General features: G+C 34.6%; 1 protein-coding gene across 1 annotated transcript; it reads left to right on the forward strand.

The window, feature by feature from the left end:
* Nucleotides 1-11,381: 11,381 nt before the first annotated feature.
* Nucleotides 11,382-15,458, forward strand: LOC106104328 (protein takeout-like). The gene is made up of 5 exons (XM_013284351.1): nt 11,382-11,541; nt 12,449-12,674; nt 13,496-13,626; nt 14,355-14,510; nt 14,933-15,458. The coding sequence occupies exons 1-5, from the start codon at nt 11,469-11,471 to the stop codon at nt 15,112-15,114; spliced, it is 768 nt and encodes a 255-aa protein (XP_013139805.1). The 5' UTR covers nt 11,382-11,468; the 3' UTR covers nt 15,115-15,458.
* Nucleotides 15,459-20,845: the final 5,387 nt, after the last annotated feature.

A 20,845-nucleotide genomic window follows, 5' to 3' on the forward strand; every position in this document is an offset into this window, starting at 1 on the left:
AAAACCGACACAAAAGAACATAGAAGCCGCCCAAAAGGCAATTAAGGAACACCGAAATAACATGAAATATGTTTTATTAAAAACTCATTTGCATCGGCGTTCGATTAACAGGCGTCGGGCGCACGATCAGTCACGACGGAGCGCAAACAAACAATAAGGCACGCGACACACGCGCGCGCCGCACGAGCGTGTGGTCGTGCCCTTAGGTCGTGAGGCTCGTGCCACCGCACGTAGGAGAAACTTTCCCGTATCTCATAAATATTGTATTAATTGATATGATATTAAAATAATTATTTAAAGGGTAAAAGTGTAATGATGCAAGCTACGACTTACCATATGGCTTAGTACTAAAGCTACGTACAATCAGCTGCATAATTAAGTATATCGGAGTGAAGAGCGGTTTGTAGAATTCAATTCCGAAGGTAGACCATATACACGGTAACGATCTTCCCTTTTGGGCGTGCGTATGTCCGAGATAATGAAATAACAATCGCAAAACATTAAAAACACCAGCATTAGTTGACCACCATGTTAATTGATAACTTCACAATGCACTCTAATCAAATAACAAACATTTACAGAGATTTACCCAATTGTCTTTTTAATAACAAAACGCATTATTCCACCATTCAAAGACAACTGTCATCTATCTTTCTATCGTCGTCTTGACATCTATCATGCACGATGCACATTCAGCCAGTACTCAAAATTATTAGCAGCCAGTTACTTTAATCTTTCAAAAAGTATCATTAATTTTGCCCCGTTAAAGAAATATTTACAAAGCCTTAGAATCTTAAATTTGCCTTCGGTTTCGAAAAAATATAAACACATATCCATCCGCATGGTTCCGACTATCAATACGTATATTTTTACAACGATTCGAAGGCAATTGTTTTTTAAAAGTGGAATATTGCAACAATACAAACGTATCTAATTGTTTTTATTAGATAATTATGCAATAAATTACACTTATATAGCATTTATAGTTCGATAATTACGTACTACCAGAACGTAATTACGACATCGAAGAGCGGAATTGTAAGGAATAGAACGGAACACGTAACATCTAGACTTGCTAGGTCCGACCGCTTGTCCTACTTTCAAAATTCGTTTCACACGCCAATTTTTATAAAACTTGCTGCAACGTTAATGATGCTACAAATGATACGTGCCTAAGATTTTATTACAACCTCTTTGCTTTTTTATTTCATAAATATATTTTTTTGTTCATTGCCAGTGTTCAAATTATGTTCTCACAATCGGACTGCCTACTAATGTTGTACAAACAATTGTTATTCTTTCTTTATTATCACGTATCTTTAAAACCACTTAAGATACCTGAATTAAAGATAACAGATATAGAACATAGTCCCGAAGAACTCAGAGACTGCTTACTAAGTTTATTAAATTATCGCGCGGACGAATTAGTAGCAAAAGATAATTTATTATATACTTAAGAGTTTTTTCAGTGAAAAATTACTATTCTCTATTGAATAACTGTATATTTTTACGACAAACATCCTACAATCTCAACTTATTCCTATGGCTTTTTAATAATTGTTTACCAGAATATTAAGCCTGACTTTAATCTGTCTACAACCATGTTCTCGTACTTGTAAACTAGCAAAGGTGAAAGTAATTTGGCGCGCCCCGTATCCCATATTTTGCACCTCTCCATACTAATTACTTCCCGACTCTATAAATCCGAAGTGCCAACAGTTATTGGCCATAAACACTAAGGAAACACTGTTTAACTGGCAATAATCACGCATTAATGAGTTAAAATTGTGTCTTGTTGACTTTTGTTGACATCAGAAGTGAAACTGTCAAGCTAATTTATAACGTGGCGTTAAGTTTACGTTAAGTTAAAGTACAAGACGAACGAGTATAAGTATAAGTACAAGACGAACCAGAAATAGGAAAAAGCTTTGATTGGAAAAAAAATTTATCAAAATAAACGCTGTTTTTGTCTTTCTAGTTGTGGTATTTGAGTTCGTAACATTCACTGTTCCAGGACTATCCTTAGCAAACCATTAAAACCCGCTAGAAATAATTCTAAGCCTCAATTTATTATAATAATGTGTTACGTAACCAAAATCACATGTGCACGCAGCTGCGAAACCAAAAGAACGTTGAATTAGTCAAACATAATGACAACAAATTCGTATTACTTAAAAAGCGTCCGCAGACCGGAGTTAACGCGATTTTTCATAGCACAAAAATAAACAGGCCAGTGACAGTTACGTGTGTTCCTTTTTATGGCAAGAAGCAGACTGTGCCGTTATGAAAGCTCGAAACTATAACAGAGATCGAGAAAAGACATTTTTTTTTTTCAAATACATTTTTTTAATTTCGTGATCCTATATTTTCATCAATCTTACTTCTTATTAATACTATAAATGCGAAAGTTTAGATGGATGGATATTTGTTAGAGTTTGTAGCCTAAACGGCTGAAGGGATCTCAATAAATAGGCAGAGATGTAGAGAATAGTCTAGAAGAACACATAGGCTACTTACTTTTGCTTTTTTAATTCCACACGAACGGAATCGCGTGTGAATTCTTGCCTTTAAAATATAAAGAACTTGCGCAAAACAATATCATCGAAGTTTAATTTCGGCGGCATAATATTGACATGGGAACTTTAGTTGAACATATCGTTTAATGGTTTATTATCTATGCTATAAATGCCGGTTATTATGGATATAATAAGCTTGTATTAACCGCCTCCTGCCTCATGTTAAAGTACCGGATTACATAGAATTCTTTTATTTTATATTGACAATTTTAGTATGTGATAACGACTGATGTGTGGACAAGTGAGAGCGGAAAACGTTGAGAAATAATAAATTTGAAATTAATTCAGTCTTGTAATGTATGTTCTATAATTGAAGTAAAATACATCACTGAAAAGTACCGGAGGGTTACTTTTTCCTTCTCACACTTTTCTGATAATAAGTAAAGGGCATGGACGCTTGGGAAATATCTGCTTTCTGTGCATCTCCTTCTTCGTCGATTGAAGCATACGCATTTGCAGTTAAGGATATATATAGGAAGCGGATGGTTGGTTATTTTGGCGAATTCAAGTGGCCGTTTGCTCTTTAAAAGAAAAGATTAATCATCTCTCTAGATCAGATTTTATGACATTACACAAATTTTGTTGTCCTACCCATTACAGAGTACTTCTGGTGTCTCATACATGTTTTATTTCCTTACATCAATAAATAATACTTTTATTATTATATTTCCCTCTAACAGTCGAACCATACCCGAAAACACTCAAAAATAATAACCCAACAAAGTTGACGTAAAACGATTGTAACATCGATTTAGTGTCGATAAGTTGCACAACGGGAGACGGGGGCGGGAGCGAGCCGGAGACGTGACGACTTGTTAACGCCGCGGATTATGCTCTTAGCTTTATTGATGCGCACAACTTGGACGACTCTACATCTGTTTGTAGCTCATTGTTTAATTCAATTGTTATAATAATATGACCATAAATTTAGTAATAATATTGAGCATCTACTTACGATAAGTTTGTTTATAAAAGTTTTGAAACTATGAAAATGTGAACCCTTAAAACATATAAGAAAAACATGAGATATTGTCTGTATTTGCTATTAAAACCAAGTACCAAAAACAAATGAATATGTAAATATAAAGCCACCAATAAACAATTATTGCTAGAAAAACAAGTTTCAGAAACGTATGGTCACCCTAAAATATTTACAGAAAAAAAAACAAATTTACATGATATTCAACATAAATCTATTATTTCCATTAACAATTTAGTGGCGCGTGACAAACAATGCATCTCCTCGACTTACGGATTTGTTTAAATCCTCTCAACAATGTACAACATTTGCACAACTGCGAAGCAAATTAACATGTTATGATTTTATGGATCCGTCATATAGCAGATGTACCGAAATAATGCAGAGATTAACACTCATGATAAAACAAATTTTATAATTAATCTCTTTTTTGCACGACTAGCAAGGTAAACAAGGACATTTCTCTACAACAATTAGCGTACAAGTTTAAAATCTTCTATGACACTAAAAGGCAATGTATGTAGCGATCCTCTTGTTTGTTCACCAATGCTAGTTTCAGAGTGGGTAGCTATCATTAATATGGTCTCCTTGATAGGAGCTTTTATATCTATCTTACACTAGCTATCGCCCGCGACTCCACGAAATAAAAAAAACAATAGTAGGTATCCTATGTGTTCCTCCAAACTGTGTTCTACATCTATGCCCAATGATATCGAGATACGTTCAGCTGTTTAGGCTACAAACTCTAACAGACATCCATCCATCTAGACTTTCGCATTCATAATATTAAAGTAAGATTTTTTGAGTTGTAGAGGCAGGCTGAATGACGACGCCCATGATTTGATCACTCTATACTCGTATATCACAATTGACTGATGAATTTATGGAATTGCTCTATCAATATGAACTTCCAAGCATATATGTATAACGCTTGCCAATATCGCTGTTCGATATCACTATATCTTAACATATGTTTGACGGCTCAGGCGACTAAACACACACGATGTTACATGTGAATCCGCGATCCAGGCATGGGATGATCGGCCGTCGACCTGCACCGAAATAGCAGACCTTGACCGCGCCCTGCATGACCCACTCGCCTGGGACACGTCCTAACGTGTTTGTACTGACATGGGCTTTATGACGAACATCTATTTGTTTTTTTCTATGTTTCATCATAATTTATAGATTTACACACACATGTTATGTTCATATGGTTTAAATGACAAGGCAATGACCCAGCATACAACATAAGTAATATAACTTCTATGTAAAGTTAGGTACTAACTATTTTTGTACATATTTCTCCTGGTAAAATTTTATTAAGTAATACTAGTTTAAAAATCTTCTTGCCAGCTTTTCTTTCTACAAGAAAAGCATATTCATCTTCTCTGTCCCACGAAGTTGTTAATTACTTTAATTCTACTATAACTTTTATTAAATAAATGAATCAGTTTTTTATTCAATAGTCTTTAAAGCAACACTAGCTTTCGCCCGCGACTCCGTCCGCGTGGAATAAAAAAAAAACAAAAAGGGTGTTCCTCCAGATTATCCTCTACATCTATACCTAATTTCATTGAAATCCGTTCAGTCGTTTAGGCTACAAACTCTAACAAACATCCATCTAAACTTTCGCATTTATAATATTAGTATGATGTAAGTAGGAAAATCTGTCTGTCTCACGGTCAGTTTATGCGTCTGTTAGTGAATTACAACGTGCAGTGGCGGTTTGCTTCTCAGAAGGCATGCGCACGCGCATCATAAACAAAGCCTCACGGCGCAGGAATGCGTACATCAGATCAGACATGTATTTGAACAACAAACGCCTCTTATAACGATTCTATTAAATCAACTCAAATGTAATTCATCTAGCGGTAATCTTAGTTGTTTAGCGTAGTCATAGCAATATACTAACTTCCCGTTATACAAATAAATACAAAATACAAATATTTTATTCGTAATAGTGAATTACAGGTCATAATGTTAAAAATTTTACAGATATTATGAACGTAAAATATCATACTAATATTATAAATGCGAAAGTTTAGATGTATTTTTTTTTTATTTTTATTGAAAACATTACATGACATGGATGGATGTTTGATAGAGTTTGTAGCCTAAACGGATTTGGATGAAATTCAGTATTGATTTAGATGATAGTCTGAAAGAACACATAGGCTATCACTGTTGTATTTTTTATAATTCCACGCAGACGGTGTAGCGGGCGAAAACTAGTGTTTATATAAAGCAAATCATTGTCGCAGGACAAAATACTCGACACTAAGTGAGCTTTCTGGATAATTGAGGGTTACCTGTAGTATATCTCCTGTTATCTATATTACGTAGAACGAATATAGTGGAGAATTAAATCTTCCCGAGTTAAAATAAGTTACTAGAAACAGACGATATATACTGTAAAGATTTTCTCTTTGAAACTGTAGTAATAAGAGACTACAAGACGTACGCAGTAATGAATAGTTATTGAAGACGTGACGTTTGGCAAAACTGAAGGCAACAGGCCGCGGAGGTCGGCGCACGTGGCGACTTTCCCACGGGCCGCGGGGGTCGCCGGCGGACTGCCCGAATCCCGAACACTTTTGTATTTGGAACGCGACCTCCACTACAACGATTTGGTGTTTTTTTCAGTCTGTTCAGCCAGTTTTGCCATTAGGATAAGTTCCGTTCTAAATATTTTAGTAGTCTACGCTAAAGTGTACTATTAGTTCATTTCCGAAAAGGAGTACAAATTATTGATACTCATTTATTTGTAGCGAAATTGTCTTTATTACTATTTTATTGTGGATTTTTAAACATTAAACAAATACAAAGGGCGACATTAACAGTTTAGGACCAGATTGAAATTGGAACTAAGCTGAATGGAAATCTATTTTCGGTCAACCTTTATTTGTTTAATATTTCTCTAGTTTTCTAGAAGGAGCATTAAAATACACTAAGCCATGGGCGTCGCCAGGGAAGAGCAGGGGGATCGTTCCCCTTCGGTGTGTTACTTGGAGATCCCAGAATCTTCGTCTTTGTCACTAGAGGATCGCCACCGAGGGGGTTTTAGTAGGTCAAATCCTACGTTACCCTGCCTTCCCCCCAGAAGGCAAGGTATCTTTTGAGGATTTCCCCTCCGACACCAAAAAAAGGGAGACCGTTTCCCAACTTCCCCTAAAATTGTAAAATAGATTATTAAAACGACTTCGAATAATATGGTAGTTGCCCCCTTTCCACCCTAGACCTAGCCTAGATCATCGTCTAGCACTAAGCATTAAGCAACATGATATATATTACAATTTCATTTCCTTATTCCAAGCAACTGAAATAGATGATGTGATCTGCAAATCCACCAGAAACAGACTAAGCAGAGCGATGCGATAAATTGGAGAGAGACGTATGACTTACGACGGCGCCGGGCTACTTCTGTAACAAGTTAACTAAATGTTGACATAAATTGTTGCTTTCATCTGTGTAAACGAAAACATAGTCTTATGCCTCGTTTACAATCAGCGAGTGCAGTTTGACAGTAGCACTTGATAACTGGACTGACTTGCAACTAGGATAATGTAAACACTAAAGAACAAATGAGTCCATACAGTTCATGCCTAGTCTGGCCAAGTGTTTTGATTTTAGGGATTGTACGATTTTTTATTTACGTGCCTCGTAGATATATAAAATACAGAAATAAAAATAGACTTTTCAATTATTTCAATAATGTATATCCTTTGATAAAACTCTGTTATTGAGTTTGAATTATTTTTATAAGCGTGTATTGCAGCGCCATCTAGTATCAGATAGTTGAATTAAAAATATTTTGTCCAAGTAAATTGAAAGAAAAGTTTACATTTGTCATCATTACATAGAGAGAATAATTTAAACTAACGTTTTAATTTACTAATTTTAACTTCTACTAAACATGCATTTCCTATATTCGATCGAATTTTAACACTAAAATTTCCCGTAAAAGTATTGACAAGACGTGCGCAAGAGAAATGCAAAATTAATTGTTTAAAATAATCTTTAACATTATTTCAAATGTTACAAGAGAAGACTAACTGTACAATTTATTTTCTAAACTTAGGTTGGTCAAGTGCGATCAATGCAATCACAATCACTTAAGCTATAAATAACTTAAGGATCGATAGTCGTTACGTTGCACCGAAATAGCTTGTATTCGGAAAGGAGCATCTCTATTGTATTCGTAATCGCCGCTTTAAACAACGCAAATCTTCGCAAACTACAAAAATAATACAAGAAATTGCATTGTAAATTCCAGTTTCATTTTATTTCCATACTTACCGGCGCCCTGGGCGACATTTCTACGGCACCCCCTAACTGTATTGCTAGTTTATACGAAAAAAAGCAAAGGGTATAGCAGACCAAATATAGTATAAAGGTGCCCCGAGCGCGCTTGTTATGCCTCTTGATGTACGGCGCCCTAGACGACTGCCCTCGCCCTAACCCTAATACTGGATTGTCTTTGCCTTAGTTATTGAACGTATTTATCAACTTTTAAAAATGTAAAAAACATCACAATCATGCAACATCTAACGTATTCATGTATCTTATCTTTCATCTCATCTACTTTCACAGACTATAAAACAAGACAGGCTGTCTGCATGTATTCTTGATTTAAATTGCACGTCATTGCGACGTTAAAAATCGCTGGAACTACATATCACGCAACCTAGCAACACTATTGTACTTTCGCGCCATTTCTCAATTCAATGGCAACATTCCATGATAATTTTTACGATGTACGTCTAGATTCATAACCTAACTTTGTCTACATTGGTACTCGTTTCCATTATCAGTTTAATAATGTCGAAATTAAATCTATTGACTACTAATATATCCTTTATACAATATACAAACTTATTAAATTCATGAAATTTCCTTAACAATAACTAAACCTTATAATGTGTCGTATAATAAAATAATTACACCATATAAGTCAATGCAGGATCAATCAACGTGACTACAAAATCCATATCATTTAAAGCAATTGAATTGGCTGCGAAATAATCTACAATCGCACAACAGTTGTGAGCTGTGAGTTTATTTAGTTAGAGATGTGCGATTTGATCGCTCCTATATTACACTAGCGTTTGCCCTAGACTCCGTCCGCGTGAAATTTAAAAAAAATACTAAAGAATTTTTAAATTCGGTCCAGCAGTTTTTGTATTACAATCAAACAAACAATGTTTTTCCTTTTGATAATATCAGTATAGAAAATGAGAAGCTGTGATCTTCGGTCCTTAACATGTGTACTGAAAAAAATTCGAATGACGATACAATAATCGTGATATAACGGAAACACGTCAACAGCAAACATTAGTATTCTGCAGAGGAGGGCACGACTAGAATTTACTGTTATAGCGGCGTGCATCTCCCTACAGATGCGCCATCTCGCGCCGCCGACTGGCAATGGCGACGATTTACTGACTCAGTGCAATATCATGAATTCCTGGAATGCTGGCTTCGAGACAGAATACTCCAACAAGCACGTTATACGACACTGGTGGGTAACGAAGGTTGTGGTAATTATTCTATCTTTAGTGTCTGCACAATAGATTGTAAAGGAGATAGGAATCTTGAAAATGCCTTATTAAAAAACTGTAAGAAGTTTTCCTTCCAGATAAAGCGAGACAATTATGAAAATTATGGAAAAAAACACTGGGATATGCCGACATCCAAATGTCGTCAATAAATGCTGATTAAGTTACGTATGTATCAAAGCTTTACATCACAACTATAAACGATATGTGACGTTAATGGATTTTCACACGGTGTCCAGCAAGCGGAGAATCGGAAAACCGGCACAATACTGAATGAAGGTAATTGGGCCCAATGTTGGCGAATTAAGTGAGGTTTGTGTACAATGATACAGTCTCATTGTGCGCGCCCAATCGTGTGAATAATGAAGCGATTGAGTTTTATTGGGCGTTTGGTGACGCGGAACTACAAGTGTTTGTATTTACTATATTAAACTCCCACGATCTTATATCTGGTATAAAATAAGCAGCGCCTGTTCATTTATTCACAGCAAACATTCATATAAACATGATATGAAATAACTCGGCGTTGAATCAACATATAATATGACAGAAATAAATTAACTTACAAATAATGACGAAATTTCTACTACTGCTTAGAGTACATTATAATGTATTTTACGAAAGGAGAAATGTAGATAAGTAACATTAGCTGTATGAAATAAAAGCAAATGTCAAATGTTCCTATTTCACTAGTTAGATGACAAACGTTTAATTCGCTAAAATAGCAAAGCAACCGCTGCCCGTAGTTAACATAATAACACATGTATTGCCTGCCATCAACAGAGGTTCAATACACAGTAAGAGCCTACCCTATACGCTACTTTGTAGTTTTTACACCCTACTTAGCGTCCCGTTCGCCGCCAAATCAACCTCTCCTTGCACAAAAATGGTGGAAAATGGAATATGTAAAGTCTACTCTAATAATGTTGCAACATAGTAAATAATATTTATTTTTCCTTGTCATTTACAAGTAAATGTAAATGTCCATGTAGATTTAAAATATTGACATAAAATCGTTAGAACTATGTAATTATTAGGTTTGTCCATTACTTTGTCACCAGTGTATTTACTATCTGTCATAATTGATAGTGTCCTTACAGTTTATTAGTTTTGTGTCAATGTGTGTAATGCAGTTGTTTAGCGCTTGATCAGACCATAATCTATACATCCAGGTACAATCCCTGCCATGTTTCATAATACAGTAATTCCATATGTACAATCGCGAAAATCTGACATACTGACAGTGGTAGTACCCGCTTTAACATCTTAGCACGAATGGGCCGGCACGCCTGGTGTAATACCACGACCATACAGAAGACAGGCGTGAAATGGACGTAATTCCGTGTTTCGTCTGATGAATGTGGTGCCGGAGGCCTAATTTATGTCCCTTTCTCTTTACCACCCTTTCTTGTAAGGAGAGGTTGGGAAGAGGAAGTGGATTTGACGGTGGAGGAGATGTATAAGAAGGGGAAATATCCACTTCATGTGCGTCTCCTCCTCCGTAGTATAAGTGTAGGCAACGCATCTGCAATTGCGGATGTCCATGGGCAACAGTCGCTTCGCCATTCAGGTGGCCGCTTGCTCGTTTGCCACCTTATGTTATAAAAAAAAATCTGCGGTCTATCACTTCAGGAAAAATTGTTTTGTTCATTGCAACTACACAAACTCCGCCTCTACCAAATAACTAATTAGATAACAGTGGTGCAAACGAAAGAATAATCATCAAAAGAAATTACCAGTATATCTCTGAGTTTTTTCTAAGTTCAAACGATTGTAGCTTTTTCGGTGGAACACTGCCAATTTTCCCCAACAATACATACGAGTTTACAATATTCTTACGATGAAGGAAAACATCGTGATGCTTGCACATATCGCCGAAGAAAATGATATGTGAAGTCAACCAACCCGCATTGGGTCAGCATAACTACAGCATAGTGACCTCTAACTTTAAGTGGGCCCCGAGCCCTTCAGTGGGATGCATAGCTGATGATAATTTAGAAAACCTTAGATTGCAATATAAAAGAAATGTCTCAAGATGAGAGAAAATTTAATTTTAAGCATAATTTTAAGTAACGCTAATTGACAAATGAATTAACTTATTCATACTTTTAATAAAAACGAGCAATGCAATATTATTTTCCAGGTCAGTGTTCTAATGCGTTGGTTAAAATATTCAAATTAGGTAAATTAATAACTTTGACAGAAGTGCAAGTTATGTCCTTGGAGTTGTCTTACTAATAATTGCGTTCAAAATTATGTAGAGACCGAGGCAAAGGCAACATAACCATTCGATCCACTCGCGTCGCTTGTGCCACTACTGTGAATATCACAAAATTTAAAAAAATAATAAAAAATATGGAGAAAAGTGTAATAATTATTTTTGTATTTTTTTCGTGTTACCAACATACACAACAACTGATCCCATTACGTAAGTATAGGTTTAATTTAACTTTTTACCTGCCTTTTCTAGTATTGATTTATTATTAAACGATGTTTATTTCGAATACGATAACCATTTTAAATCTTAGCAAATCTATGTTAATTTTAACTTTTTATACCACAAGAGATTTATTTGATTACCATCTCATTAATATATCGAATTTATTTTATTAAACTTGTTTAATCTAAAATATTACAAAATCTTGTCTATAATATAGTTACTAATACGAAATAAATGACACAGAAAACATTTCTTTATCCTATAATTTTTGTCAAATAAAACGTCAATTTAATCATAGCAATTAAGTAAATGTTCTTTTCTTGAATTAAGTTTAACAAGATTCGTATTAGCTTAACACAATTTGCATTAAAATATTTCCATGCACATAAAAAAACTCAAAATATGAACTGTTGCGTTTGTCAGTTTTTATTCATTATATAAGTTGACCCAGTTTCTTGACCCAACGGCCGTTGATGAAATCTTTTCAACGAGTGCATTGTTTATCTCTACAACATGCAAATAAAGTTAATCTTAAAACTGAGGTCGGCTATCGTAATATAAAGCAAGGAATTACTAAACAGGTACATGACAGATGTGTAAAAAGTATAAATTACAAATGGTTGTTTTACCAAAATCAAGAAATTTGTGATTTAAAATAAAATGCAAGAGAGATGAAAATAATGTAACTATCACATAAATATATGTGAGTACAAAATGATAACAAACAACGCAAAGACACACAAAATTGAGATAAAATCCTCAATTATCTCAAGGTATTTAAAACTAGAGAAATACTAAAAAAAAAACTAAAAAAAAAAATAACAATAAAACAGTGAGTATAATTTACAAATTATATTAAGGCATGTCTATAGCATTGTTATCTCTTTATTTACAGCGGACTTCATCCATCCATGCAGCGAACTTAATGACGAATGCTTCACACAAGCTACTCTAGACGCGATACCGGGCGTTGTCAGGGGAATTCCAGAAGCGGGCATCCCTCCCCTGGACCCGCTGTACTTGGATAAGAATATCACAATGGCCCTCCCTGGTAATGTCAAGATGACATTCCACAACGGAAAACTACTGGGACTTAGCACCTGTGTGCCGAGTAAAGTTTCGTAAGTATTACGTAAGCAACTTGACATCGTATGCAATACTCACAGTGCGACCTCATGAGTTCATAAGGTAGGCAATGTTTACCTCCTAATTATTTGGTAGTTTAACCAAAGGTTTTGATCATAAGTGATATGGGAAATATTCGACAAAGGTTGGCATTTTCTATTCTAATTCTTGTTTATGGCTCCCACAGCGGATTGGGCCAGTGTCAAACATTGGCATTTTAAACAAACGTATAAGTATGACTTTGCAGTTTTGAAGATTTAAAACTATTTAGATTTAATTGAAAGACATATTAAAGAGAGATTATAGAGATGTATAGAGGAGACAGAAAATATTTATTTTTAGCGATTGCATTATGTGCATCATCGTTGTACACAAACTTTAATAACTTTGTTATAGTTCATATAAAACTCTTCATAGTAAACATACTCCAACATCAATAAACTTTAACGAGTTTAAAGGTAATGTGCATTTTTCTAGATTTTTCTAGGAATGTTACGTAATTACGCAGTACATTGCACTCCAGTCTTGTGCGTTGTACGAAATCGGGGTTAAATATCGAAAGCCGAGCCATATCGTTATACGGACGTGGCCGTAATGAAAATATTACCAAATAGACCTGTCGTGTACATAGATTTAAGAACTTATAGAACAGCAATGTAGAGTTAGTAATATCGATAGACCAAACATTAAGATTTAACCAAGGCGTTGATTGGTTAAAAATCTTGTCAACCAATTCGCCTGTATTCCAATTTAGAATGTTAAAAGTAATCATTGTAAGTAATAATTTATTCAAACGTGCTAAATATTTACTTAACAGATCGCGTCGTGAGAAACGAACATTTGTTTTCGACATCCAATGCAACTTTACAATCAAAGGCCATTACAGTATCGTCGGAAGGATATTGCTATTCAACCTTAACACGGACGGGAACGCAAAGATTAAAATATGTAAGTTTCACAACCATTAGTTGGCTGTACTGATGGACGACAGATTTATATCCTAGGCTTCACATTTACCACTAGTTATAGACTGTCCTATAATATGTTTACGGCATCTATTTGATAATTCTCGTAAGACTCATATCTTCATTTATTGTTTATCATATAACATTAAACAATCTTTCAATCATTACTTCCATAGTGCCATACTTCCAATGTACACAAGAGAAACTTTATTTATCTTTAATATCTTGTAAGAAACAAATTAAACCGCCATTTGCAAAGTATATCCGTTGAATGCATAATAACTAAAATCATTCACTTCCTATCACGCGATAGTTAACTGTCGGTTTATACACCTGCAACAAATTAGGTTTATCAAAACATAAATGTTATGGAAAAATGACGTGAAGTAACTCATAATTGTAATCAATTAACCCTTAAAAGTCTCTTTTTTAAATCAATTTAAAAAATGTAAAAGCGTGCCCTTAACTGTGTTTTTTACTAATAAGGAAAAATAGTAAAATAATCTAAACGATATTTTTTACATTTCCGTGATATGCTCATTTTGTTTTCTAACTCGAAGATCAAGAAGTCAAATATGTCAAGTGCCCAATGTGATTGCGAAACTTCTGGTATTTAAGGTTTAAAAATTATTTATTAACCATAAAACTCAAGGTATTAGTTAAAAATCACTGATAGAAAGTTCAACAATCAGATAACGAATATAATTGCAGGGAATCAAAAAATCCATCTAGAAGTTCTGGAGAAGGTAGTTAAAAACGACAAAGGCGAGGGTCACTACAAAATCAATTCTTACAAATACAAAGCAGACTATGGAACTGATTTAAAACTTAATTTGACTAATTTATTCAGAGGAAGTCCTGAAATTAGTAAGTATCTTAAAAATTAAAAACCATTCTATATCTAGCAAGATGGTTTACACCAAACATAACTAACTAAAGTTCTACAAACTGCACAAATATGCAGTCACAAAAAAATAAAAGCTAATTGTGACGTTAATCTTAAAATATATGAACTAAAGCAAAGCTTGTAATTCTAAAGACCAGAAAATTGAAAATAAATTACATTTGTGCTTTATACTAATATTATAAATGTGAAAGTTTTGACAGATGGATGGATGTTTGTTAGAGTTTGTAGCCTAAACTGCTGAACGGATCTCAATGAAATTTGGCATAAATGTAGAGGATAGTCTGGAAGAACACATAGGCTGCTTGGTTTTGGTTTTTTTCATACCACGCAGACGGAGTCGCGGGCGTAAGCTAGTATATAATACTAATAAACTTTATTCTAGGCGCGAATATTCTCAGCGTTCTCAACTCTAATTCTCAACTCGTCGCTCAAGAGTTCGGAGGGCCGATCCTCGACTACGCTATAGACTATGCAATGAACGTCACACAGAAGTTCTTCGACGCCTACACATACGACCAGATCAGCCACGTACCACTCACCGATGACTTCTTCGAAGAGGACTGATTTAATTCATAGTTAAGAGACTTTAAGAGCGGGCGCACCAAATGATGTGCGATTGTCGATTGTTTCGCAGCCAATTCAACTGTTTAGTCGCACAACTAAAAACCGAGTAGTTTGCTCAATGTTGTGCGATAGTTTAGTTTAAGGTGTGCGCGCGCTCTAAAAATCTATGAGATGACCCACCATCTTATATTAGTTGTCTTAAGCTTATAAATTACTTAAGTATTCGCTAGGATGTAATGTATTAGAGATTAGACCAAAAATCTGTTAAATTAAACTGTATCCGAGATAAACAATGGATAACAGTCGGTTGCAGAAATAAGATTAAATATTGTTTTGATATTCGAGTTTTCCTTGATAATTTCAACAACCCATGGTTTTAATATGAATAATACTAAAGGCTGCACGAGATATTTTAATAAATATAAAATAATTAAAGCCTTTTAGCTCCCAAAATGAACCAAGCTTGGATAGAGGTAAGTTTGGTCAAAGCGTCATAATTTTGGGTCAAGGAATCTATGTTTCCTGAACACACTGTATAAGTAATTTAATATTAAAACGTTTAAATATTTTATGTTTGGAACAATAATCTTAAATACATTCTAAATAATGTTTTAAAACGAATAAGTACCAATTTACATGAGAAATTAAGTATTGAATTTTGAAAAGCCATTTATTTTTGAATCATTTTATTAAGGCAATTTCAATCTACTAAATGTTCTGAATCTATTCCGTTCTTTGAACTATTCCTGCAGCAAATCACGCGAAGGTAGACCGTCTGAAAACTTTAAAACATAATTTAATTTTATGGTTTTTGCAGAAATAACATTTCGTGCGACTTCGCTTGACTAAATCATTCCGAATTCTCTGAATACAAGTTATTTATTGTTTATCTATTCGGAAAGTAATTTGTTTTGTCAAATATCTTCTACACGCGATTTCTTAATATTGCTTCAAAAGTTTGATTGTGAATTTATTTTATGGCTTGAAAAAGGAGACTTGCGAAGAACTCTGATTAGTTTCTTGAATAAAAATCGACTGAAAATCACATATTTTCAATATAAAATAGGCTATGGGCAATAAAAAGACCAATGTTGTAATATATTTTTATGAGTATCCAAAAACATACGTTGCCTTGATTTTTTTAAAAAGCTGCGTGTCCATGATATCGATTACTGTCACAAAATTCTATTTCCGTATGTCTCGTCGGCATCAGGACCATAAATAATTTAAGTCATAACAAAATCGTCACGTAGATGAAACACACGTTTTGGCGCGTTATTTTTGTTGCGCCGCGACACGTGGGGCGGCATCGGATACGTGGTTTTTTGCCACTGGTGACTTTTTAATTTGAGGTGTAAAAAACAAAGGTTGGGGCGAAAAGACACTTATCTTTCGCGAGAACGATATGTTATCGGTTACAGTTGTGTGGTTCTCAAACATTTTGAACTGTAATATATTGATTGTTGCTTAAAAAAAAGTTATGATTCTAATTAAACAAAAGAAGCATCACTGTTAAGTGAAACTCGTTCTTTTTTGTGACCAATTTGTTAATTTTTGGCTTCAAACTTTAACAATAATGGTAGACTGCTCAGAGCGCTTAGGATTGACCTCTAAACTAAAGGATATTACTTCGAATCGTTACATTATCTATCATACTAGGCAATATCCAGGTTTTAAATTGCGTCGAAAGCATTATTTTGAAAAATAAACGCAACTCTCAAAAAGTTTGAGTGGCGATAAACTCCCTAAGGCCTTTTGACATCTTCGCTGGCTTGTAAAGACATCCGTCATTCCACACTTCTCGCCCCCAGTATTTTAAAGACGATACTTATATCCAACCACTATTTCTAGACCCGTATAATACCATTTATATCCAAGAAAGTCAATATCTATCCTAATAAGGGGGTCTCTTGTGTGACTGGATAAGCATTAAGGGGTGTAATGTGCCACTTCCGATAAACATTTCCCTATGATCCATCGTTTTTTATATAAAAAAAACATCTACAGAAATTGAAAATAGTTGTTGTTTGTCTGATATTGTTAAAATAGATTTGTTTTTAAATAAAGGCAACGTCATTCGCCTTTAAAACATTAAAAAAAAACTTATAACAGAAAGGAAAAACGTATACCTAAAACATGTTAATCTTAGCAGAACAGAGAACAGAACAGATCTTACTAATGTTATTAATTCAAAAGTTTAGATGGAGGGATGGATCATGGATGTTGGTGTGTGTTTGTAGCCTAAACTGCTGAAAGAATCTCCATGAAATTTGACAGATGTAGAGGACAGTCTGAAAAACACATAAGCTATTTACTTTTGTTTTTAATTCCATCCAGGCGGAGTCGCGAACGAAATCTAGTTTCTTAAAAATATGCATTACAAAAAAAAACATATCGACGAATTGAGTACCTCCTTCTTTTGGGAAGTCGGTCAAAAATAGTTAAACGCCATATAAGTGTTCAAATGTAAAGTGGTGTGATTCATTACATCGGTTAAGCATAAATATAGGACATAACTTTTTAAAATTGACAATGGATGTAAATGATATTTACATTATTATGTTATGATATTTACAAATTAAATTAACTACATTGGTAAATCATAGGACAGTGTCATAAAATATTAATATGTTATACGCCTAAGATTTAGTACGTACTAGCTGCCGCCCGCGACTACGTCCGCGTGGTATTAATGAAAACAAAAGAAAGTAGCCTATGTGTTCTTACAGACTATCCTCTACATCTATGCCAAAATTTCTTCCAGATCCGTTCAGCCATTTAGACTACAAACTCTAACAAACATCCATCCATCCATCCATCTAAACTTTTCCATTTATAATATTAGTAAGATAGTTGTGCGATTGTCGATTGTTTCGCACCCAATTCAAGTGTTTAGTTGTATAACTAAAAATCGAGTAGTGTGCGCATCTTTATATAAGCTCATACGAATCAAAGAGACTAAACAGTTGTCCGATAGTTTAGTTTGATGTGTGCGCACGCTCGTAATCTACGCATTAGAATATACGATATATGAATGGTTAATAACACGCTGTAGGAATCCACACAAAAACATCAGAGAGATCTGTAATGTGTCGGAAGTGCGTGTCGAAGGCGTACTGTGATGACGGATGTCCGCAAAAACTCTGTTCACACTTTGTTTCTGTCATCGCATGATCTATGACAAAGGTGCAGAGGTGGAAAATCACGTCGTTTGATTTATTTTAATGGGCATTCGCGCTGAAAATATATTTCAACGTCATTCATTATTTAAGTATACGTTAAAGGGATTTTTCGAATTCCTTTCAATATAACCAGAAAACTTTAATTGTTAATTGCAGTCTTGATAATTTCACAGTCATAGTAAAATTTTACTTTCACTTCAAATTTTTATACAATCTAAAAATAAATAAAAACCTCGATTACAGGCTAGGCATTAATCCTAGATTACCGCTTTTTTGGTAGAAACTTATGCTTCGGCGTTTCAGCTTTAAACTACTAAAACAGTGATTCAAACGAATTTATTAAGCTCCCATTCATGACAACAAAGGCGAATAAATTACTCAGAGTTACAAGTTGGTACACGAGGCGCGTTTGATTTGTATGTAGCCGATGCAACGACGGTAATGACCGCCTGCGACAGGAACACCCGCTAGCTTTGTGTGGAGAGGGCTTTACTAAATTATTGAAACACTATAAAAGATCATATTAATTATTAGATATTTTTTGTTAACAGTATGGTAGATAGTAAATTAATGTTTGTCAGTGTGAATATGTTACATTTTGATTTTTTTTAAGGGGAAATAAAGCTATCTTTTTCTTTATAATACGTCATAAGTCAAATCTAGAGGAACGAAGATGCTCTATATATGTATAGTGAAACATCCATCATTCTTTTCCTTATCATACTAATATTATAAATGCGAATGTTTAGATGGATGGATGGATGTTTGTTAGAGTTTGTAACCTAAACGGCTGAACGAATTTCGTTGAAATTTAGCATTATTGCAGAGGATAGTCTTGAAGAACAGGTAGGCTACTTACGTTTGTTTTTTATTAATCTGCACGGACGGAGTTGCGGGCGAAAGCTAGTAAAGGGGATATTCATAATAGTATTTATGTCAACAAACATTAGCTTGCCTTCAAAATATCCCCTTCTCTGTCTTATACCTTTTATTCGAAGTTCTGAAAAGCCTTTTCTACATAACGTTAGCCGGTGCCACAAAGTCGTGGTGATCGGTCCGTAAACGGGGTCAGGCCATTAGAGCGCTCATTCGAATGCATCCCCGCAGCTTTCAGTTCACTGAAGCCGGCGACGCCTCGCTTTGCAATGCACTGATATTGTTCAATATTAATGCAGCCTTTAATACCAAGGTCAAAGATTTCAAGTCAAAGACTTCCGCAATTATCGTTACTTTAAGACTTTTATTACGTCAGTGATAGTTGATAGTTGTTGTTTTGACGCAACTATCAACTGGGTGTAGACCCGACCTTGCTTTTATTAATCTTACTTCTTATTAATACTAAACCTACTAATAATGTGAAAGATAATATTGATGCATGGATGGATGTTTGTTAGAGTTTGTAGTCTAAACTACTGAACGGATCTCGGATTAAATTTGGCATAGATCTCTACATTTATCTTATCGTCTACGATAGTGTGGAAGAACACATAGGCTACTTGCTTTTGTTTTTTTCGTTTGACGCCGACGGAGTCGCGGGCGAAAGCTAGTACTTCATGAACCACAACATAGTGAATAAATCTTATGAATTGCAAGTGTTTGGTAGTATAATTAGTAATAGTACAAGAATAATGAGCAATTAAACCAATATCAACATAGGTGTTTTTATCGCCATCAAGAATTACAGATGTCATCTTGTTTGAAACTAACGCAGTCGACAAAAATTATACTCTACTCCGTGGACATCTAGCTTTAGGAGTGTAATTGTTATTTAGAAATCAATAATTCAATCAAGACACTAAACATTGGCATTTCCGTTTACTACCTCATTAGGACTCATTACTTTGCACATATAAATGATGCAAGTAAATTAGACGCAAATTCACACATACACGTGGGTTAGAAAGTGATGAGCTTAGGCGCCATTTCCTGTACTCATTGACATTAGTACTAAGAGCGGGCGCACAACTTTGACTAAACTGTCGCACAACTGTTGTGCGACAGTCGATTATTTCACAGCCCATTTAACTGTTTATTTGCACAAATAAAAATCGAATAGTGTGCGCACCTCCATATAAGCTCATAGGAATCAAAGGGCGAGTAAAGAGTTGTGGGATAGTTTAGTTTAAGATGGACGCATTCTCTTAATATGGATAAGACCAACACAAGTAAAACATCTACGGTGTATTAAAATCTAGATGTGGCCTATTTAAGAGGTTGCAAGTTAGTCCGTGAGTAATGTAGAGGTTTTATAACTAACGAATATAACATGTTTTCTTTTATATATATATAAGATATCGAAAAAAATAAAAACAACTTGATTTAATGATCGCAAAAAAGTAACCGCACCCTCCGTTATAGCTCATGTAACTAACGAGCGTATTCTGCACCGATCCGTAGCCAGACCTCCCTCATACAAATTATTTGAATTCTTCACTAACAATATCCAAGTAATTTTCAAATAGAAAAAAAAAGACTAAAGAAAATTAATTTTCTTTGAATTTACATGGACATAAAATATTGTTTAGTTACATCTTACTTCTAATCTAACT

The sequence above is a fragment of the Papilio polytes genome, unplaced genomic scaffold (assembly GCF_000836215.1).
Source record: "Papilio polytes unplaced genomic scaffold, Ppol_1.0 DF823691.1, whole genome shotgun sequence".
NCBI lineage: Eukaryota > Metazoa > Arthropoda > Insecta > Lepidoptera > Papilionidae > Papilio > Papilio polytes.